The 24,608-nt window shown below is 37.9% G+C and overlaps 1 protein-coding gene across 1 annotated transcript in view; it reads left to right on the forward strand.

Annotated features, from left to right (window-relative positions):
* Positions 1-24,608, forward strand: part of LOC100376799 (gamma-soluble NSF attachment protein-like) — a 42,345-nt gene that overhangs the window by 9,268 nt on the left and 8,469 nt on the right. The window contains exons 4-9 of the mRNA XM_006825073.3: positions 536-620; positions 3,376-3,424; positions 5,277-5,386; positions 9,224-9,290; positions 14,494-14,723; positions 23,064-23,193. Coding sequence (XP_006825136.2) covers positions 536-620; positions 3,376-3,424; positions 5,277-5,386; positions 9,224-9,290; positions 14,494-14,723; positions 23,064-23,193 — 671 coding nt within the window. The remainder of the gene's footprint in view (positions 1-535; positions 621-3,375; positions 3,425-5,276; positions 5,387-9,223; positions 9,291-14,493; positions 14,724-23,063; positions 23,194-24,608) is intronic.

Consider the following 24,608-nt stretch of genomic DNA (forward strand, 5'->3'; position numbering starts at 1 on the left):
ATGATAGGAAAAAGATTATAGAACATGTCACATAGTTGCAATCATGGAATATAAAATTGTACTATGCATTGTATGTCCACCATCAATGCTTGCAATTTTTCGCATACCTAAGACAAATCATGAGAGACAACAGTGGCTTTCAATATCAGAAACTGGCACACAAATATTCAAAAGAACTTTTTTTTTAGATCTTGAATTTAGTGTAAGACAAGATTTACCAGTATTATTCACATCAAACTAACCCCCAAACCCTACAACATAATTGACATCTCCAATAAAATAGTTGCATCTGTCAAAATCTTTTAAATTTTTATCAAAACCTGTAAGCAATGTGAGATTCTATGTCTCTTTGTTATTAAGAAAGTTTGCAGTCTGGAATAAAAACACAGACAACAATTTGTGTTGAAATATTACAGTATTAAATGCGTGTCCACTGTGACCCAAACATTTCTAATGTTGACAACTTTTTAACCTTCAACAGCTGTTACTTCTCATTGTGTATATTGATAATTTCTTTTATTTGTTTTTGTTTCAGCAACTTGTTTTAAAAATGCTAAGTCCTATGATCAAGCAAAAACAGCCTACCTCAGAGCTGCACATGCATTAAAAAACAACCATCAGTATCCTTTTAATCAGTAAACAACAGTTGTATTAATTTTGTTTTATATCTACTAATCTTAGTTGAACTCTTCCACATATGTAGTGAATTGAGCCACCCCAAAGCAAAATCAGTAGTTACGCTGTTAGAGAGTTATGTGTCAGAATTTGTTGCTCAGCAGCAAATTTATTTTTTATTTGCACAACCTAAACTCTTTTAAATCCTGCTTCAAAATACACCAAAACGTTTGAAGTTCACTTAAACACAGTGGCAAAAAATAATAAGTCTTAATATGGATTTAAAAGAAAGGGATTTCAATGCACAGGTACAGAAAAATAGATGTTCATCGCTAACAATCCACAGGGGAGTACAAAATGTATATTTGAATAGTAGATCGGAAAGTCTCTAGTGCAATTCCATGGACTTGATGATACCCTTAGATAATAATAATGATATTTACTCGCCATACATTGTAAGTATTACAAGGAAATCAATAAATAAATAACTAAATTAAATAAATACAAGTAAATTATGAAAATAGGTAAGTTAATAATGATAATAATGATAAACTTTCAATAATCTATGGCAGAGAAACAGAAATAGCACAATATGGCTAGTCGAGTCTGTTTCCCTAAAATATATTGGAAAATATTTATTAAAGTATATAACGAGGGCATTGTGAAGACCATTTGTGACATAAATGATAAAAAGCAACAGAGATTAATGAAACGTTATAAGAAATCTATAAAGAGTATGTTTCAAAACCTAATACAATCTAACGGAGAATTGGTCAGAGCGAATCATCAGATTCAAATACAGGAAACTCGATCACAATTGAATCTGCGGAAATGCCTGGTGATGTTAGGCTACTTGCAAAACACTTCTTACATGCACATCTTACGAATATGACACTCAGTACTTCATAAGTCAAATGCTACAAACAAAAAATATCTGAAAATACAACTTTAACGCTACAGTGGGCATACTTCTTGTAGTAATATAACTCCCTAGACTAACATCAGTATAGTAATTCTAATTGTGGAATACATGTATACCAAAGTGGCAGTCATGTTCTACACAAATGCAGAATAAATATTCACCCCAGACTTGCTAGGATGAGTACTGCAAGCTTTTTTAGCTTCGCTGTCGACTTTGTCAAGCGGAGCTTATCATATGAGTGATTGTCCGTCGTCGTCCGTGTCAATGTTTTACTTTTTTCGACTTCTTCTTGAAAACTACAAGCCTGAATGCTTTGATACTTAGTGTATATGTACCTTGGGTAGACCTCTCTCAGATTTGTTCATTTCATTATGATATCTTCAATTCTCTAATTTTGGTGAATATTTTTGTCATTTTTGGTAAAAAGTGATATTTTCAACTTCTTGTTAAAAACCGCAAGTCCAATTGCTTTGATATTACATATATAGGTACTACATGTGGACCTCTCTCAGATTTGTTCATTTTGTAATGATATCTTTAATTCTCTAATTTTGGTGAATATTTTTGTCATTTTTGGTAAAAAGTGATATTTTTGACTTCTTGTTAAAAACCGCAAGTTCAATTGCTTTGATATTACTTATATAGGTACTACTTGTGGACCTCTCTCAGATTTGTTCATTTTGTAATGATATCTTTAATTCTCTAATTTTGGTGAATATTTTTGTAATTTTTGGTAAAAAGTGATATTTTCGACTTCTTGTTGAAAACCGCAAGTCCAATTGCTTTGATATACTGTAAAGGGGTTAATTATTCACTGGGTTTTAATTTTGCTTATTTCCCTGACTGGAAAATGCGCTAAATTAAAACCCAGTGAATATGTAAAATTTAGCATAGAACACATTATCTAAATGATAAAACCGTGAATTTAGAACCCAAAGAATATGCCTGAAATGGCAAATCAGTGAATTTTAAACCCAGTAAAAATTAGTCATTTTACAGTATTATACATATAGGTACTACATGTGGACCTCTCAGATTTGTTCATTTTCTAATGATATCTTCTGTTCTTTAATTGCCATGTGCATTGCTAACAGCGGAGCTATCTCAGCCGACAGGCTGCTTGTTTCACTACTGAGCATGTTACTGCACATATATGCAATGCATTATGGGAAAACACTTCCCATTTTATGTACTGAAAAACTTATGACACTGAGAACTCACTGTTACAAATGTCAATTAGTTGAAATGTTGTTAACAATAATTAGGATTTGTATCAATAATAGTATATGAATATTTCAATCATAGAAACCAGTTTGAAAAATTGAATTTTGATCATTTTTCATGAAATTTTCGTCTCTTCTTATTCTAAAAATTGCCCAGTGATCTCATTTAATAATATTCACAAGGCATTGACCTACAGTAATCATGAAAAAAATAATGTCATTTTTAATTTGGCTGAAAATATTTGAATAAGCTGAAGAAATATAACGTACTGATGAGGACACCTTGCTTAGTAATGGTCTACACAGTTACAATGTAGTTTGTCACATGGTGACCAAAGTTATTCAAATTGTCTGTAAACTGTGAATTACAGTTTATAATAATTATGTATAATAATTAAAGAATAATTAGTAGTAGTTTGATTAATTATAGCTTGACTTATTTATGTGACAAAGAGAAAAAAGTTTCTTTGTGTTTCTTGTGTATTTGCATTCATGATATATATATTTCTACTCGGCCATGGCATTTTTCTGAGTAAACACATCATACTGATAAAGGCAAACAAAATCCATTAAAATCTGAAATATGTACTTCACCTCAACTTTAATCATATAAAGACTATTCCATGCTGCCAAAGCTTATGAGGGTGCTGCATTGATGTTAAAGGTAACTTGATTTCAATTTATTTTTACATTTCCTTATATCAATCACATTAAAGTGCCTGTGAAATGGCTGCTATTTTCACGCCTAAAATTATCCATTGATACATAAATATTATTAATTTTTATGTTTCTAAGCATGAATTATTTTTTTTAAAGTGAAAAAATGTGTTTTATACTCGATCTATGGCAACTTTATTTTTGTGTATTTTAAAACGAGACTCCTCATTAGTTTTTTATTTGCATACAGAAATTCCCCTTGTGACGTCAGAAGGGGAAGTCGCATGGCAGCTTGCATTGCCGATGCGTGTAAATAAGGCAAATTTCTTGTGCAGTTTTCTCATCTTTGACTATATTGTCACTTATGTACTTGTTCGTCGAGGAAGAATGGACCATAATGAACACATAGTATCAATTTTTGTTGCATGGGGTTGAGTTAGATGCAAAATATGTCCGTTCTGGTGTAGCTGGTCACCGTGATCGTCACCGACACCGGCGCACGTTTGTACACTGTTGCTTGACAAAATAGGTTACTAGGCACGTCACTACACTGTTTTATTTTATCGATCGTCTGGGTAAAACTTTCAAAATTAAAATAAAAGAGAACATATTTTGACATTCTAAACATTAGACTATAGTGATCATTATAAAATAATTAAACAAATGACAAAGGACAGTTACTAAATAAATGACAGCCGCGTGGAAATAAATTTTTTGTTGAAATAGGGGAACGCGTCGGGTCACGACGAAGGCAAGTGCGTTAAAAGCGGCGTTTAATTGAATAACAATAATAATCGAGATCGACACACATACAGATAAATTAGGAGTTGATTCGAGTTAGCGTGATCCATGGTGTGATTGTCATAATTATAACATCATATTAAAACTTTATTTAGTGGAAACACATTGACCAAGCCCGGATTCTTATTTCATAAATTATTACGCAGATCAAGCTGCAAGCATGGAGGTAAAAAAAAAGAACAGAGGTGTGAATTCGACATTCAACACCAATCACCAAACAATTCAAAAACTTTTAGCCTTCGAAAATGAAAACAATTAGCAGTGTGTAAGGGCTGTGTAATTTTCTGTTCGTTCGACGCTTTGTTTTCGTGTCACTACTACGTGTCATTGCTACTCTTTACTTAACAAGGACTAAATGGTCTCTATAAAACGATAAGCAGGATCGCAAAAAAAGTCAACTCATTTGAAACACTTGCCGTCACTCTCTCTCTCTTCTGAAATCCGCCTCGGTGATCATGGTCCGATATCTATCTCTTTCAAAAGTGTTGCGCCAGGTTTATGTTGTCGGCGTTTTTCTCTTTAAACTTAGTTTTTTTTTCTCATGGACGAGAACAGTTTTTCGACAAAAAAAGAAGCTGAGGTTAAGTGGCTTTCGTCCACTGATGTTGCACTTTCGGATCGATTAGAAACGTGTGAATACTTACACAACATCTAAAAAGTCTCTCTCAAAAAAAAAAAATAGACAAAAAAAAAGACAAAAAACGCCGACCGAAAAATGTATATTGTTTAAAAGTATCCTGAATGACCAGTGTTATTACGGCTCAGGGGTATGACTTCCTCTCACATTTTGTCATTTGGTGGCGCACTTTCGGCGAGAGTCGAAAATCCGGAAACAGTCGACCGTTTCAGGATAGGTGGGCGTGGCTACAACACGAGAAATATCCCAAATTTACTTGGATACGAGTAATCATTTTCAGCAAAAAAAATCAATAACTGCCTATTTCAGTGGGACTCAGATCTAAAATGGGAAACATGAGGGTGGGCATTGCACAGGCACTTTAAGATATTTTCTTTTGTGTCACCTTTATGACATTGCCTTTCATGTGTTTCATGTGTAGGAAATGAAAAATTTAGATGGTGCAGGTGATTTGATGGAACAAGCTGCACAGATGTACAGAGAACATGGTACGCCAGATACAGCGGCTTTGACATTGGAAAAAGCAGCTAAGTGAGTGTTATAATTTATAAGAACAAAATGATGTATTGATATTAGTGTGACTAAGTGTGATTTAAGGTAGAAGGAACAAACATTTGTAGGTATGTCCCTTGGCCAGCAGTTGTGAGTGTGTCTCTTGGCCAACAGTTGTGAGTGTGTCTCTTGGCCAACAGTTGTGAGTGTGTCTCTTGGCCAACAGTTGTGAGTGTGTCTCTTGGCCAACAGTCGTGAGTGTGTTCCTTGGCAAGCAGTTGTGAGTGTGTCTCTTGGCAAGCAGTTGTGAGTGTGTCTCTTGGCCAACAGTTGTGAGTGTGTCTCTTGGCCAACAGTCGTGAGTGTGTTCCTTGGCAAGCAGTTGTGAGTGTGTCTCTTGGCCAACAGTCGTGAGTGTGTTCCTTGGCAAGCAGTTGTGAGTGTGTCCCTTGCCCAACAGTCGTGAGTGTGTTCCTTGGCCAGTAGTCTTGGGTGTGTTTCTGGGCTAGCAGTCTTGGGTGTGTTCTTGAGCCAGCAGTTGTGAGTGTATTCCTTGGCCAACAATCGTGAGTGTGTTCCTTGGCAAGCAGTTGTGAGTGTGTCTCTTGGCAAGCAGTTGTGAGTGTGTCTCTTGGCCAACAGTTGTGAGTGTGTCTCTTGGCCAACAGTCGTGAGTGTGTTCCTTGGCAAGCAGTTGTGAGTGTGTCCCTTGCCCAACAGTCGTGAGTGTGTTCCTTGGCCAGTAGTCTTGGGTGTGTTTCTGGGCTAGCAGTCTTGGGTGTGTTCTTGGGCCAGCAGTTGTGAGTGTATTCCTTGGCCAACAATCGTGAGTGTGTTCCTTGGCCAGCAGTTGTGAGTGTGTCCCTTGCCCAACAGTCGTGAGTGTGTTCCTTGGCAAGCAGTTGTGAGTGTGTCCCTTGCCCAACAGTCGTGAGTGTGTTCCTTGGCCAACAGTCGTGAGTGTGTTCCTTGGCAAGCAGTTGTGAGTGTGTCCTTGCCCAACAGTCGTGAGTGTGTCCTTGCCCAACAGTCGTGAGTGTGTTCTTTGGCAAGCAGTTGTGAGTTTATTTCTTGCCCAACAGTCGTGAGTGTGTTTCTTCGCCAACAGTCATGAGTGTGTTCCTTGGCAAGCAGTTGTGAGTGTGTTCCTTGGCAAGCAGTTGTGAGTGTGTCCCTTGCCCAACAGTCGTGAGTGTGTTCCTTGGCCAGTAGTCTTGGGTGTGTTTCTGGGCTAGCAATCTTGGGTGTGTTCTTGGGCCAGCAGTTGTGAGTGTGTCCCTTGCCCAACAGTCGTAAGTATGTCTCTTGGCCAGCAGTCGTGAGTATGTCTCTTGGCCAGCAGTCGTGAGTGTGTTCCTTGGCCAATAGTCGTGAATGTGTTCCTTGGCCAATAGTCGTGAGTGTGTTCCTTGGCCAACAGTCGTGAGTGTGTCCCTTGGCCAGCAGTCGTGAGTGTGTTCCTTGGCCAGTAGTCTTGGGTGTGTTTCTGGGCTAGCAGTCTTGGGTGTGTTCCTTGGCAAGCAGTCGTAAGTATGTCTCTTGGCCAGCAGTCGTGAGTATGTCTCTTGGCCAGCAGTCGTGAGTGTGCTCCTTGGCCAACAGTCGTGAGTGTGTTCCTTGGACAACAGTCGTGAGTGTGTTCCTTGGCCAACAGTCATGAGTGTGTCCCTTGGCCAGTAGTCTTGGGTGTGTTTCTGGGCAAGCAGTTTTGGGTGTGTTTCTGGGCAAGCAGTCTTGGGTGTGTTTCTGGGCTAGCAGTCTTGGGTGTGTTTCTGGGCTAGCAGTCTTGGGTGTGTTTCTGGGCCAGCAGTCTTGGGTGTGTTTCTGGGCCAGCAGTCTTGGGTGTGTTTCTGGGCCAGCAGTCTTGGGTGTGTTTCTGGGCCAGCAGTCTTGGGTGTGTTTCTGGGCCAGCAGTCTTGGGTGTGTTTCTGGGCCAGCAGTCTTGGGTGTGTTTCTGGGCCAGCAGTCTTGGGTGTGTTTCTGGGCCAGCAGTCTTGGGTGTGTTTCTGGGCCAGCAGTCTTGGGTGTGTTCCTGGGCCAGCAGTCTTGGGTGTGTTCCTGGGCCAGCAGTCTTGGGTGTGTTCCTGGGCCAGCAGTCTTGGGTGTGTTCCTGGGCCAGCAGTCTTGGGTGTGTTCCTGGTACAGCAGTCTTGGGTGTGTTCCTGGTACAGCAGTCTTGGGTGTGTTCCTGGGCCAGCTGTCTTGGGTGTGTTCCTGGTACAGCAGTCTTGGGTGTGTTCCTGGTACAGCAGTCTTGGGTGTGTTCCTGGGCCAGCAATCTTGGGTGTGTTCCTGGGCCAGCAATCTTGGGTGTGTTCCTGGGCCAGCAATCTTGGGTGTGTTCCTGGGCCAGCAATCTTGGGTGTGTTCCTGGGCCAGCAATCTTGGGTGTGTTCCTGGGCCAGCAATCTTGGGTGTGTTCCTGGGCCAGCAGTCGTGGGTGTGTTCCTGGGCCAGCAGTCGTGAGTGTGTTCCTTGGCCAACAGTCGTGAGTGTGTTCCTTGGCCAACAGTCATGAGTGTGTCCCTTGGCCAGTAGTCTTGGGTGTGTTTCTGGGCAAGCAGTCTTGGGTGTGTTTCTGGGCAAGCAGTCTTGGGTGTGTTTCTGGGCTAGCAGTCTTGGGTGTGTTTCTGGGCTAGCAGTCTTGGGTGTGTTTCTGGGCCAGCAGTCTTGGGTGTGTTTCTGGGCCAGCAGTCTTGGGTGTGTTTCTGGGCCAGCAGTCTTGGGTGTGTTCCTGGGCCAGCAGTCTTGGGTGTGTTCCTGGGCCAGCAGTCTTGGGTGTGTTCCTGGTACAGCAGTCTTGGGTGTGTTCCTGGGCCAGCTGTCTTGGGTGTGTTCCTGGTACAGCAGTCTTGGGTGTGTTCCTGGTACAGCAGTCTTGGGTGTGTTCCTGGGCCAGCAATCTTGGGTGTGTTCCTGGGCCAGCAATCTTGGGTGTGTTCCTGGGCCAGCAATCTTGGGTGTGTTCCTGGGCCAGCAGTCGTGGGTGTGTTCCTGGGCCAGCAGTCGTGGGTGTGTTCCTGGGCCAGCAGTCGTGGGTGTGTTCCTGGGCCAGCAGTCTTGGGTGTGTTCCTGGGCCAGCAGTCTTGGGTGTGTTCCTGGGCCAGCAGTCGTGGGTGTGTTCCTGGGCCAGCAGTCGTGGGTGTGTTCCTGGGCCAGCAGTCATGGGTGTGTTCCTGGGCCAGCAGTCGTGGGTGTGTTCCTGGGCCAGCAGTCGTGGGTGTGTTCCTGGGCCAGCAGTCGTGGGTGTGTTCCTGGGCCAGCAGTCGTGGGTGTGTTCCTGGGCCAGCAGTCTCGGGTGTGTTCCTGGGCCAGCAGTCTCGGGTGTGTTCCTGGGCCAGCAGTCTCGGGTGTGTTCCTGGGCCAGCAGTCTCGGGTGTGTTCCTGGGCCAGCAGTCTCGGGTGTGTTCCTGGGCCAGCAGTCTTGGGTGTGTTCCTGGGCCAGCAGTCTTGGGTGTGTTCCTGGTCCAGCAGTCTTGGGTGTGTTCCTGGGCCAGCAGTCTTGGGTGTGTTCCTGGGCCAGCAGTCTTGGGTGTGTTCCTGGGCCAGCAGTCTTGGGTGTGTTCCTGGGCCAGCAGTCTTGGGTGTGTTCCTGGGCCAGCAGTCTTGGGTGTGTTCCTGGGCCAGCAGTCTTGGGTGTGTTCCTGGGCCAGCAGTCTTGGGTGTGTTCCTGGGCCAGCAGTCTTGGGTGTGTTCCTGGGCCAGCAGTCTTGGGTGTGTTCCTGGGCCAGCAGTCTTGGGTGTGTTCCTGGGCCAGCAGTCTTGGGTGTGTTCCTGGGCCAGCAGTCTTGGGTGTGTTCCTGGGCCAGCAGTCTTGGGTGTGTTCCTGTGTATAAATCTTGAAAATATATTTCTGTGTTTCTTTCTTGTTTGTAGAATGTTGGAAAACACACGACCTGAAAAGGCAGTAGAATTATATGAACGTGCATGTGAAGTTGCTGAAGTAAGTCAAACTATATCTGACTATAAATTCTTATTTCCTGGATGAGTTATCCAAAGTTGAACATTTGTACTGTAAAATCTGTATTAGTAACCGAGACTTCTATTAAAATGGTACACTGTGACAGGGAATGTAGCTTCAATTAGAGCATTTACACAAATGAGAAGTAATTAATTTTGGGTTTGCATACAGTATGCCTATAACATGGTGTTAAGGATGTAGTAGACTTTCGTGGTGATTTTTTTTCATACCTATAGGCAGCCATACGCCCTTGTTTTTTTATTAAATCACGTTTTTATTTCAAGAAAAAAACAGCTTTTTAAAAAATAAAAAATAATTTACAATTAACGGAAACCCCGGGAATGTGCACTTCAGCTAAGCCCCTCTGAGTCAAAACAATAACATTTGTAATTAGCTTAATCCCGCAAATAAACATCGCGTATACGCGTCCGGTCAAATGACCAGATACACTCACTCGTTGCTGATAGTTCATTGCATCGCTTCTCTACTATATATTACTGTTCATTTATTTTGTTTTGACCAAGTTTATTTTGAAAAATGGCACAGGGAAAAAATTGGAAAAAGAGTGTTCCAATGACAGGCGAAACCTGCAAATTTATGAATAGCAGAAACCGTATTTTTTACTACGAAACACAGTCCCTCTACGAAACAAAGTCGGACGAGTCGACAACAGACAAGTCGAGTGAAAACCCAAGTGACATCTGCTCCACCGCACTGGAGACTGAGGACACCACCGTAACTACCTCGAATGCTGACAATGAGGACACCACTATACTGTCATTGGAGGCTGACGACACAACATCAACATACAGGATGAGCATGATGTTGAAACGAAAAATATCGCCAACGAAGTCTGCAGTATCTAGTAACGCTTGCGGTGAAGCGAATAACACGAGGCTCGTCGACCGGGATATATTGATTTCGAATCTGGCTGACCACTGTAAATGTTCTCGGTGTAAAAAGGGAAAAATAAATATCCATCGTTATGGATGGGAATCTCACTTTAGTTTCTGGTGCACATGCGGCCTTTCGAACATAGCACATGCACGCGGATTGGCTAAGAATACGAGGTAGTCAAAAATAGACTAATCAGGTCCATTGTGTCATGTGGGACGGCAGACTGACTTTCAAATTTCAGTGACGCATCGGTGATTCGTAGACAAAGCAGTTACACGTACATTCTTAGCTCTTGGAAATGAAAACTGTTTTGTGCTGGTAATAATTTGATAACAATCGTACTGCAAGTCGACAAAACTGAACTAAACGAAACTCCGATTGTAAGGAGTTATAGAGCAAAAACGACGACCTGTAATTCACGGCAGTACTGTCGGCAAGCTTGACTGACTTGCTTCCAAGCGGATTCAGTCAGCAAATAGTAGGCCCTTTTTTACTTCAATTACAATTTTTAATTGATATTCAACAACAAAAGTGTCATCGCCGATATTTAGTAAAAATAAAAAGCGTGGCTTTACCGAGTACTCGCGTCTCATTATGTAGTTCAGGTGCCGTGGCTTACGAGAAAGTTGCGAGAAAAGGAGCATTAGACACAACAGTGTTCAAGTTTAATGGTCACATATCACGTTTGTACATAAACAATTGCCAAGTTTGTTGTGATATTGTATAACACTCGAAACTAAGCTTGTCAAGCAAATAAATTTAAATTGATAACGGGATTACACTGTTTATTCAAGGGCGGCCGTTTTCACGTTGCTTTTTTCAAATTATCGATTTTTTCATAACTTTATCGGCCATGTACCAAATGTGTTCTTCTGATTTCTATAAAACCAACACAATAGCTATATTAAACATCAAAAAATAACTGAATACGATGCGCTGAACAGAAAATATCCTCTCGACTGTGCTACTTTTGGTTTTTGAGTCTTTTCAGCCATTTGAAACGTAACTTGTCTAAAACCACAAAAATCACGATTACGCGAACAGTTCTTGTCCGATTCCATTGATTTTTTCAGAGATTGAACTCAAGATCATTTGACAACAAAATGTAAAATATTTTTCAAGTATCAGTAATATTTCATTACTAATTGACCTGTGAAAAGAGAGCACTCTAATTTATTATAGAATTCTTCTCCACCACTTTGTAAAAGAACCAAGCAATTCAGAAACTATCTCTTTTACATTATTGTTAAGAACATTGTAGTCTTCCTTTTCTCATAAAAATATATTGGCTAACTGTTTTCGTTTTCTAGTGGCAGTAAAAATAGCAGAACAATCGATTGTTTTTATTTAGCAGTCACATGACGTAATTAATGTTGACATTATTGTTATCATAATTTTTTGATAGTGTTGCAAGGGCTACAATAACATGTAAAAATTGTTAGTCATTAATCATTATTATTATTTTTATCAAGCTTTTTCTGTTTTGCCCAACGAAAGTCTACTACATCCTTAAGTGGGGCACTTTAAGGTTATTTAATCATGGACTGGACATTTGTTGCAGGTGTGAAATAAAGATAAAAGAAAATTATGCTAAACAAAATTATGTGATATATTCCGTGCATAAAAACATCTGGGTCTAGTCGATATGCAAACATACAGCATTATTTTTAATCTTAGTCTGTATTAGAGCTAGGCCTTAACACAACTATTGAGGATAAAATGATTATTCCCTAGCAAACGTGGATCATGTCCTTAGCAACCAGCTCAAACAAAGCCTGAACCTCTTGACCAATAACTTATTTGCAATTTGTAATCAATAAATTGACTTGAGACTGAATTGGGCTCAAAAATCCATACAACACTCTTTAGTCCCCGTTCGGACGCAGTCCGAAAACGGGGACTTATGTTTTGCCCTGTGTGCGTCCGTGCGTCCGTCCGTGCGTCCGTGATCACCTGTATCTCGAACATGCATGGACCGATTAAGTTCAAACTTCACTCATACATCACACATTATATGGGACATATGCACATGCATTTTTTTCATGATCCGATTAACGATAGCCGAATAGCGGCCATTTTAAGGCCGAAAATGCATCAAAATCGCACATTTTTACCATTCCGGACCCAGATCTCAGTTATGCATGGACGGATTTTGTTCAAATTTGGTACATACATTAAACATAATAGGACCTTGATGCACGTCATTTTTTTTTTTGGATCGGGTTCGAAATGGCCGACTGGCGGCCATTTTGTTTTAAAGAATTCAGTTCTGGATCCGTATCTGAGACATGCTTGGATTGATCGAGTTCAAACTTCACACACACAAGGTACATCATGTCACAAATATGTATGTGCATTTGTTTCATGATCTCATTAACGATAGCCAAATGGCGGCCACTTTAAGGCCGAAAATGCATTGAAATCGCACATTTTCACCATTCCGGACCCGGATCTCAGTTATGCATGGACGGATTTCATTCAAATTTGGTACATACATTAAACATAATAGGACCTTGATGCACGTCATTTTTTTTTTTTGGATCAAGTTCGAAATAGCCGACTGGCGGCCATTTTGTTTTAAAGAATTCAGTTCTGGATCCGTATCTGAGACATGTCTGGATTGATCAAGTTCAAACTTCACACACACAAGGTACATCATGTCACAAATATGTATGTGCATTTGTTTCATGATCTCATTAACGATAGCCAAATGGGGGCCGCTTTAAGGCCGAAAATGCATTGAAATCGCACATTTTCACCATTCCGGACCCAGATCTCAGTTATGCATGGACGGATTTCATTCAAATTTGGTACATACATTAAACATAATAGGACCTTGATGCACGTCTTTTTTTTTTCGGATCAAGTTCGAAATAGCCGACTGGCGGCCATTTTGTTTTAAAGAATTCAGTTCTGGATCCGTATCCGAAACATGTCTGGATTGATCAAGTTCAAACTTCACACACACAAGGTACATCATGTCACAAATATGTATGTGCATTTGTTTCATGATCTCATTAACGATAGCCAAATGGGGGCCGCTTTAAGGCCGAAAATGCATTGAAATCGCACATTTTCACCATTCCGGACCCGTATCTCAGTTATGCATGGATGGATTTTGTTCAAATTTGGTACATACATTAAACATAATAGGACCTTGATGCACGTCTTTTTTTTTCGGATCAAGTTCGAAATGGCCGACTGGCGGCCATTTTGTTAAAGAATTCAGTTCTGGATCCGTATCCAAGACATGTCTGGATTGATCAAGTTCAAACTTCACACACACATGGTACATCATGTCACAAATAGATATGTGCATTTGTTTCATGATCTGCTTAACAATAGCGGAATGATGGCCATTTTAAGGCCGAAAATGCATCAAAATCACGTATTTTCACAATTCAAGAACCGGATCTTAGTCATGCATGGATGGATTTTGTTCAAATTTGGTACATACATTAAACATAATAGGACCTTGATGCACGTCTTTTTTTTCCGGATCAAGTTCGAAATGGCTGACTGGCGGCCATTTTGTTAAAGAATTCAGTTCTGGATCCGTATCCAAGACATGTCTGGATTGATCAAGTTCAAACTTCACACACACATGGTACATCATGTCACAAATAGATATGTGCATTTGTTTCATGATCTGCTTAACAATAGCGGAATGATGGCCATTTTAAGGCCGAAAATGCATCAAAATCACGTATTTTCACAATTCCAGAACCGGATCTCAGTCATGCATGGATGGATTTTTTTTAGATTTAGCACAATGTGTTGTACATATGCAGGTGCATTTCGGTCATGATCTGCTTTGAATGTATATGTCACTCAAATATGAACGGAACGGGGACGTGTCATTGACAATGACTTGTTTTTATAAAGATTACTGTATGTGTGGTGTGTTCCCATTTTAACCTTTTCACCACTAGTTCCCTCTTTTCATGACAAATTCACAAAATAGTCCCGTTTATAGTCTGCACTTTCCTTCAGACGATACAAAAATAACCGCATTTTTTATTATAAAGTAAAAACTTGAATTTAGTCTGTTGGTTCCAAAATAAGGATTTTTTTCCATAAATATTGAAGAATACAAGAAAAAAGTGCAGAAAAATGTAGGTTGGTGGTGAAAAGATTAATGCTCTAGAATTGGCTAGCAATTTGGAAAATAATCACAGGTGATATACTTAGAAGCCAGGTAGACAGACGAGAGGTTTGGTGATATATATATAAAGCCAAGAAACTTAGAACGCATGCGTGTCTAAAAATAATATGTACATCTCTCCAGCTTGAAGACCGTCCACGCCAAGCTGTTAATTCTCTGAGCCAAGCTGCCAAACTGTTGGTGAGAATCAAGGAATTTGACAAAGCAGTTGCTGTGCTGAAACGAGAACGAGAGATTTATGCGGAATTAGAAAATCTACCGTCAATCTATAGGAATATTGTCGCAACATCACTAGTACATCTACAAAGAGGAGATTTTGTAGCTGCAGATCAAACACTTAAACACGGTCTCAGGTATAGTATGTTGAATTTATTCAATGTATGCGTTTTTAGCGTCACATGGCATTTATATCTAACATGTGTTATCCACACTTTTATGGTGGATTGATTTACCGGTAGTTAAAAACTTCGCTATCATGTTTGAAACTTTTCTGTTGAAACCAGTTATTATCACTACTCAAGTTGAGCAAACAGATCATTAATGAGTTAATTAAGGAGAATGTTTTCTGATGATTTCATCTTGGGATATTGATCATTGTATCAGTCAGTTTTACAGTCAGTTTCATGTAATAGTTGATGTGGTCATTTACGTTCCAACTTTTAAAGTTATACTTTGAAACAACATCTAAAATGTAATTTTCATATGCCGAGATCTGATTTTTCGTCTTGATTATCAGCATCATTCTTTTCAGTGAACCATTTTACTAGTTACACTGAAACGAAGACCTTTCTTTCGTCATTATAAATCCACCCTGTTGAATGAATGAATGAATGAACGAACGAACACCTGAAGAATTTGGAAAAGTGCCAACTTTCTTTATTGGGATGAATCCAATCACTACCGTCCGTCCGTAATGTAAGAACTGAGTTGATTCTCCACCAATGAATGTCTAGCAGGGTAACCAGACATGAGTCATATATTTGAACCTAATTTGAAAAGAGTTCAAGTTGTTCAAGTCTGACCTACATATGAGTAAATCTATGTAGTTCATCCTCCCTAGGGAATCCTGCTCACAAAGACATCCTTTGAATTTGCGAAATGTAGTGAATTCAAATGGAGTACTGTCTGGTAGATGTATGTACGGTTTTAATGGAAGTACATTGTATCACTGCTCATGAATATTACCCACCCTAAAGCTTACGTTTGACTAATAATGGCTTTGAGGAAGCTTATACTAGTATGAAGATGGAACCCATGTTGTAGTTCAATTAAAAACATCAGACATTTTTTTTTTTTGCCACCTTTTGAACTCAATATAATGAAACAAAGTGGGACGGGGTACGCACCTATTTGTAAAGATATGGCAGTTTGCCTTTTTTGCGTTTAGAACTCACTCACTCAACTGAAACTATTTTGGTTAGCCTGGAATTTGCTGTACATGCCTGCAATTAAGACTCTTAAGACTGTCAACATGCTATACAACTATTGTTTTTCTAGTATCAACATTGTTGTGTAGCAAGGAAGAAGGTTTAAGCTATATTATGGATTTAAAGATTGTTAGTCCCTGTTTGGATGCAGTCTGAAAAAAAAGAACTTAAAGATTGACCTCTGTCCGTGTGTGCGCGCGTGCGTGCATGCATGCATGCATGCGTGCATGTGTGCGTGTGTGTGTGTGCGTGCACATGCTCGCTCGCTCGAATCTATCATGGACATTCCTGGACCGATCACATTCAAACTTCATACATACATCATACATTTTGAATAAATATTTACATTCATTTGTTTCATGATCTAAGTTGGCCAAATGGGGGCCATTTTTAAGCTTGAAATTCATGAAAATCAAGCATTACTGCAATTCCGGAACTGGATATAGGTCGTGTATGAATGTACTTTGTACATACATTGGAGACAATGAGATCTTGATGCCTGTCATTTTGTTTTTCAGATCAAATTCAGAATGGTTGACTGGCGGCCATTTCGGAGGCATATTTCTGACACGCCGTGACCAATCATATTCAAACTTTAGAAATACATCATACATTATGGTTGCACATGTGCACATATATAGGTTTAATGATTCAAGACAACTAAATGGCAGCCATTTTAATGTTACAAAAATAAGACATTTTTACCATTTTGAAACCAATATGCATCCAAATCAAGCATTTGTTCCATCCAAGACCCAGATTTTGGTTATGGACAGTTAATTTCCATTTTGGTACAGACATGAAACATATACATAACGTAACAATAACAATTTTTTCATTCAGATAAGATTAAAAATACCTGAATACAAATGCTCTTTTCGAGCCATATCTCCGACATACATATGTATATTGACTGATACCAATCACTTTGCTGTACATGTATGTTTCGATCAAAATTGTAGAAAAAATAGCAATGATGCAGGTTTGGTTTTTAAAAACAAGTGTTGATGCTAGTGGGTGAATGCCACAACTCTTAAAAAAAAATGTATTCATACGTGTGACCTTAAATGTCTTCGAGGACGAATAGAATTTCTAACGCATTTGTTGCATGAAATGAAAATACATCACTAATTACGATATCAGTTATTTGTAATTGTTGCTCTTTGTGACATCCCAGCATGTCGCTACACTTTGCGACCTTGCCCGTTATATAATCCTCGCTACTTAATATTTGTCACGATTACAAGATATTACTAAAAATAGAAATGTTCAGTGTATGAAACAGATGCTTAACATGCATAAACCCCAGCTGCGTTACATCACTTTGGCTTTTTAGTGATTTGCTTTGCATCGCAAGGAGATTTAAGGTCTGAACCAACCTTTGCAAAATTACTTCATATTGTTTGTAGTAATCATGTGTTCTAATCAGAGTGTCGTTTGTTAATTGCTTTATATCTTGTGTGGACATTGAATTGAACTTATCTCATTATCTCTGTTGCTCATGCTTGTAAAATGTTAACTATTTGAAGAGTTTTGAAGAGCTAATCTATGTGTATAGACATTTTTAGGTCTGCTTTGTGACAAAGTCAAGCAGAGCTGGTCATATTACGGATTGTCTGTCATAACCCGTTGACATCCACTTTACATTTTTGACTTCTTTTTAAAAACTATTACTAAGAAGTTACCTTGGGTGGTTCTTTGAATTTTTTCATTTCATAACGGTATCATCAATTCCCTAATTTTAGCTGTTTTTGTCATCTGCTTGACAACAGCCAGTTTGATTGGTTGGATATATATCATATGTAGGTACCTTGGAGGATCTTTGATTCAGATTGATTTGATTCACTCTTTTATGAGATTAATTTCTTCAGTGTTGATACCTTCAGTGTATATTCTTGTATCTTTAGCCTGATTGCTTTGTTTACCTCTCACATTTTGCTTATTATGGGTTTCAATTTTGCTTATTTCGCTGACTGGAAAATGCGCTAAATTAAAACCCATTGAATATGTAAAATTTAGCATAGAACACATCATCTATATGATTAACCTATGAATTTAAAACCCACTGTGAATATGCCTGAAATGGTAAATCAACGAAATTTAAACCTAATTAAACGAAATTTAAACCTAATTAAATTAGTATTTTTACAGTATAATAGTTACATGTGTCTACTAATGTTAATTGTAATATTTCTACGTCCATATTTTTTCTGGGTTTACCGTAATTAACAATGTGGGAGAAGCATATCAAAGTTTTGTGAATTAGTAATTCATTGTGAAAGGTTACCTGTTTTAAAGCAGGGCAGACAGACGACCATGGCCTGTTGTTGTTTACAAATAAGCATTTACCCATGTGACTTTGTGTGTTAGCATGCTTTGTTATCGTTGTTTAGAGCTCAATTTTGGAGTGTGCGAAAGTGATGACTCTTTGCTTTAATAAATATATATATATATCTTGAATCATTGAAGTTCTTTTCTCAACTTTCAATTTCACTATACATTGTAAAGTTAGACTGCCATCAACAACATGCCCTTGAAATTATTTTGTTTTTTTACATGGATATTGTATTTATTCCAGGAAGATATTTCAGGAGATGGACTGGTAAATGTTATGACATTTTCCACTAAACCACGTCTTTTTGCTACAGCAAACCATCCTCTATCTCCATTAACACATTTCATATATATATATTTGCATTGGTGTAAAAAATGCTAAAACCTAATTACTTGTGGACCTCATGTTGTATATGATATAAACCTCCTTTCCAAACCCTGACTTTTAACCCTTGAATTGGTGTACTCCTGATTATCACACCAGTATTTTATTATATCGGAATTCACCTTTTGAAATAGTATAATTTATGATCTGAAATGTAAATGCACTGTCTGAACTTCTGATGAACCCGATTTTGATTGTACCTGTGTCTCTCACATAAATATTTTAAGTGCTTTGTTTACCAGTTTGCACATGTAGCTAAGATGTCGACTATAATCACCCAAATGGCCACCTGTAGACTGTACCTATACGAATCTGTTGTGAGAAGAAGAGAACGCCTGGTTAATATATCTGCTGTTACTGTTACTGATTAATTATTGTCACTTGTACTATTCTTTCTTGATTCTTACCAGATTCTCATGTACCTTAGAACTAAATACATGTTCCTATATTGAGTAACATTTTGTAAAAATTGCTTGTAATGAACATTTCACTCAGGAAGATGGAGCCTTGAACTTGAAATTATGTCTATGCTGATGATGCATTAATTGTTAATTAGGATCCATGTCCGTTCGGACCCTATTGTTTTTGTTTCTTCTTCTGCCATTTCATTGTTGCCCTAGAACTTGAACACGATTGCCTGTAGATTCTTGATTCTTGAGTCACATTGGGGACTATGAGAACTAGTGAACCTAACTTTCAGGATTTTGATTGGTCAACTTGAGCTACAAAAAAATGAAAATAGTTTTATCCAGTCACATGGTTCTGTCTCCATCTTTGATTTTCTCCAAAAATTACATAAATTTCGGGTGTCTGTATCTCATGAGTGCTTTACCTAATCAACTTCATATTTTGCATGTAGCATGTATGGCCAAAGCTATTTATGAAAAATAAGATCGTTGATCAGTCACATAGTTTGACCGCTGTAATCCCATTTTTGAATCAACTGATCAACTTGCTATTTTACATGTAGTGTGTGTGACCAAAGCACCTCCTCATGAAAATAATATATATATCAATGGGTACATATAAAGACATATTCAGCCTTCACATTGAACTTCACAATTCCGTAGCTTTAATTTATCTTTAGTTTGATTGTGCTGTAATTGTTTTGGGGGAATGAATACCTTAGCATTTTTAGTACTATATATAAACTATTAAATGTCATTGATGTGTGACCATGTATATTTTGTTGGCTTCTTGTCTTTGTCCTTGTACTAAGTCAAAGTATTGATGACCTTCATTGACATTGAACTTTATCTGGGTGGAGTTCATCATTAACCCAGACACTAGGGTGTAGCAGTCTGTCGGCATACATGCAAGTAAAGATATGACTGGCTTTGTCACACATGGTAGACAAAAGAAGTATCAACTAGTGTACATGGAAATTAACTTTTTATTCCCCGTTCGGACGCAGTCAGAAAACGGGGACTTATGTTTTGACCTCCGTGTGTCCGTCCGTGTGTCTGTGCGTGCGTCCGAACCTGTATCTTAGAATTGCCTGGACCAATCACAATCAAACTTCACACATACATCATACATGATAGTATACATATGCACGTCAATTTGTTTCACGATCTGATTCAAGATGACCGAATAGCGGCTATTTTTGTGCTAAAAATCATCAAAAACAAGCATTTCTCAGCTGTTAACAGATGGATTTTGTTCAAACTTGGTATATACATTAGACATGATACGGCCTTGATGCACATCATTTAGTTTTACGATCTGATTCAAGATGGCCAAATTGCGGCCATTTTTGTGCTAAAAAATCATCAAAATCAAGCATTTCTCGGCTGTTTACAGATGGATTTTGTTCAAACTTGGTATATACATTAGACATTATGGGACCTTGATGCAAATAATTTTGTTTTTTAGATAAGATTCAAAATGGCCGACTGGCGGCCATTTTGTTTTAATGAATGTGGTTCTCGTGCCATATCTCTGACTTGCTTTCACTGATTATGTTCAAATTTTAAATATTCATTATATCATGTCATAGATAGACAGATATATTGGTTTGACGATCCTATTCAAAATGGCCAAATATCAAACTTGGTCAGATTATTCATCAGTATAGTATATTACCAGATTATATTATGGTGTGTGTTCAGTTGTAGTTAATCTTGTAATCAATATCATTGGTAATGTATCTCCCAAATCCCATGAGAACACTAGACTGGATTTCAATGTCAACTGGTGGATGAACTGTTGCACAATTTACTTACTTTCTAATAACATTTGCAAACATACCAATAAAATACATAAATATCTATTTCAGTTAATCAATATAAGCACTTCTATGAATATCCAAAGTACCAAACTTTTAATCGAGATCTAAAGCCAGTGGAAAATTATGTCTGTTTTAGTCCAAAGTTATCAAAACAAAAATATATATCAGGCAAAATGTTGCATCCAAATATTGGAAGAAAAATTGTACTAATAAATATCTATGCTGTATTTGACATACAGTTCACACAACAGAACAAGTGTATTTACTATTTTATCAGTTCAAATTAGGCACTAAAGATAATTATAAGTAAGTAATGAGTTTTTGTAGTGTTTTTATTCAAAATAAATTGTCACAATGCATATTCATATTAAAACAAACTTTGATAAATGAAATAATATTAAGTAACAAAGGGCAAGGTCACCACAGGTTAACTGTTAATTATGAAGATGATGCTAACACACAAGGTTGTGATGACCAAAACCCATCCTACCAAAAGACGAGGGTTAGCAATGAAAGTGGCAGCATACCATTGACGATGAAAAATCATAAGGCAAGCACACATTTCTGGATAGAAACACTGACACAAATGTGTGAGTGGGAGAAAAAAACTTAAGAGTTGGTCTCAGATTTATTTACTTGCTTAGATTGTGTATTTAGCTTTCTTCAACAATATCACATGATTGTATGAAAGTTTTTTTTTTTTTTAACTCGCTTATTTATTTCTATAACCTGCTGAGTTAACAGTCTGTTGGGGAATTGAACCCGCAACCTGTCTGATGCGGGGCTAACAAACTAACTGCTGTACTTACCTCAGGTCCCTGAACTCATTTTACACAAATAAGCTGTCCCATTGTTACCTACAAGTATTCACAGTGTTCTCTGCTGCTATTGACTTAATTAAGAATTCTAAAAATGTGTTAGGACTGTGAGTTTACATTGCATGGTTTCAATGGTATTTTTATCACATAATAATATTTTATTACCGGTACATCCGATTTCTAACAATGTACAGCAAGTGTAAAAAACACGAAATATAAAATATTTCGAACAGGTACTGAAAGAAAAACATCTCACTCTCTTCTAATAGAATTATTTTTATATAAATATTTTCAGTTTGTCTAACCATGTTATCTTTAGTTGTACTCAATGGATTAACATTTTTGTTGTATTGGTTTTTCACTTTTTTTTGAAGTTTAACACATGAAAGTCATTTTTGTATGTATTTTCTATAATTTGTACATTCACTGAAGTAATGTTTTGTACTTGGGGAGGGGGGAGGTAAAATATTTATGTTCTCATTTCTGTTTTGTGGTGGGTGTGTTTATCTTTCTCTATTTTTAATATGTCATATATGTCTTTCTTTTAATTTGTTTTTTAAAAGTATTTATAAGGTTATTTCACTCAGCATCCAAAATAATGATTTATGTTTTTGAATCTGGCTAATGTTCGTTTACTGTAAATCCAACATTTCGTAATTATCCCTAGACTGACTGTATTCAAAATTTGTACAAAGTTAAGTCATAATGTCATACATATGCACATTGATTTAGTTTTTGCTTTTTTTTTTGGAGCTCAAAAAAGGTGGTTTCGCTTTAATAGCGAAGGAACTCTTGATGGTTTAAATTCCAGCAAGTCATTATAATTTAGTTGTTCTATTGTGTAACCCTTTAGACCCCCCCCCCCCCATCTTCTGTATGAGATCCGGATTTGGTACATTATGATTCAAATTATCTACTGAATTGCAGTACACTTGCGTACAATTTTAGTATATGCAAATAATTTGGTTTAAACATACATAGACGAGGTAGTGCAAATGGTTTACAAAATCGTTTATTTATTTTCCACTACTGTAAAATACTTTATTTTCGCTATTTTCGCTGAAAGAATGATTCAGTGAAAATAAAATCAAGTGAATATTTTTTTCCTATATTTTTACATTTAACTCGTCAAAAATCAGTGAAAATAAAATCCATACAAAACACCCAAAAAGTCTTTTCAGCAAAAATTAATTCCGACTAAAATAAAGTATTTCACAGTACATAAAATAATTGTAGGTCTCCTACTTTAATAGAGATTCACCCAGAGTGGGCGTGCCAACAAGTCTATGTCAGCTAGATTCGAAAGCCAACTGTTTGGTCAAAACCCAAGCAGTTAGCCGATTCACTAGCGAGTTTGCAAATTGGCTGCCCCAATACTTCTGAGACTTGTAAGAACATTAATCATGATGGCTGGTGAGCAATGGATCATTATCCTATTATGCAGTAAATTTTTTCAGCCTACTTGTTATGTTCATATGTTGACCTTCCTCTTGATTCAGTTACCCTGGCTTTGCTGAGAATGAAATGTACAATGGCTTACAGCAGTTATTAGATGCGTATGATGAACAAGACCAAGAGAGACTCAACCAAGTTGCATGGTATCCTGTATTTACATATATGGACAATGATGTAAGTATACAACCAGTCATTTTGACCATTTTTGAATCCTTATTTATGAGTTTTTGCAGTTACCCTGTATACCTCTGTGTATATCACTGTGCTATGGATATCTGAAAAATGCTCTCATCATATTTTAATGAAATTTGGCACATAGATGATCTGAGACAATGCTTTTAGTACTCTCAGCACACAGCCGAACTTTCTAGGCTTTCTTTGATGGATTCTGTATTTGAATGGATGATAACATGTCATTAAATATTTATGAACAAGGGATTTTAGAATTTATAGCCATTCAGATTGCATCATTTGCATAGATATGAATATTCATGACCAGGAATCCATTTTGAATTCACAGAATAGCCAATCACATTGAATTACTGTCTTAATCTGCATATTCAAATGAATATTCATGATCGGAAATCAATTTTGAATTCACAGAATAGCCCATCACTTTGTACTTATGTATTTGTCTTTATTTGAATATGAATATTCGTCATCAGGAAGCTTATAGCCAATCAACAGATGATAAAATGTTGATATTTTGCTGTCTTTTGAATAAATTATTTTTTTGCTGTACTGTTGTATTAGGACATAAATGTATTGTGAGTTTCATTCAAAACTTTTCTAAAATATGCATTTTGTCCTAAAGTTAGGGTTATTTGCATAAGTATCGTGATTAGAACTTTGAAAACATTGTAGTCATGCATACAACTGTTGTTACTTGGTTCATTGTGCAGTTAGGCAACACCATTAGCACAAGTTACCTAAATAAGCCTCGCATAATTCATCCCCCCCTCCCCCATAACATTACAGTTTCAGTGCATTGTGGTGGGAGTTTTTTCTCTCCTGACCAATTTCTTTGGCAACCCTATTTACCTTTATGTAGTGACCCTTATATGCTACCAAGTACTTGAACAAAAAGACAGCTTTGCTAGACATACAATTGTCAGTGAATTGAATTGTCCGATGTCAGTTCCACTTCCTGAGTAGTCGTGCCAGCCTGAAGGCGTACGAAAATTATCTATAGGCATGTAACAGTGCTGTATTGAAACTCTTCAACATATCCCAAATCGAGGATACCAGGCTTTTATTAATAACATGAGTCAGATCAGTCAATGCACTGTCACATAATTATTCACATTTTAAGACCAATCGGCTCTACTTTGTGTTCAACCAGTTTACCTACTCACCTATTTATGTTATTTGCAGTGTCGTCTTATACCAGGCACTTTTTGTTGGAATCGCTCCAATTTAAATTTGATTTATTGTTTACAGCGTTTCTGGGGTAGATAAAATTTTAAGTATAACATGCCCGGGTTATAATGCATATAAATCATATGTACACCCTATTCATTATGGTTTATTGTCAGTCCATTGTGTTTTGCTGAAATTTAGGAGACGTAACTCTTTGTAGTGTTAGGATT

This window comes from Saccoglossus kowalevskii, chromosome 6 (genome assembly GCF_978046115.1).
Source record: "Saccoglossus kowalevskii chromosome 6, keSacKowa6.1, whole genome shotgun sequence".
Lineage (NCBI taxonomy): Eukaryota > Metazoa > Hemichordata > Enteropneusta > Harrimaniidae > Saccoglossus > Saccoglossus kowalevskii.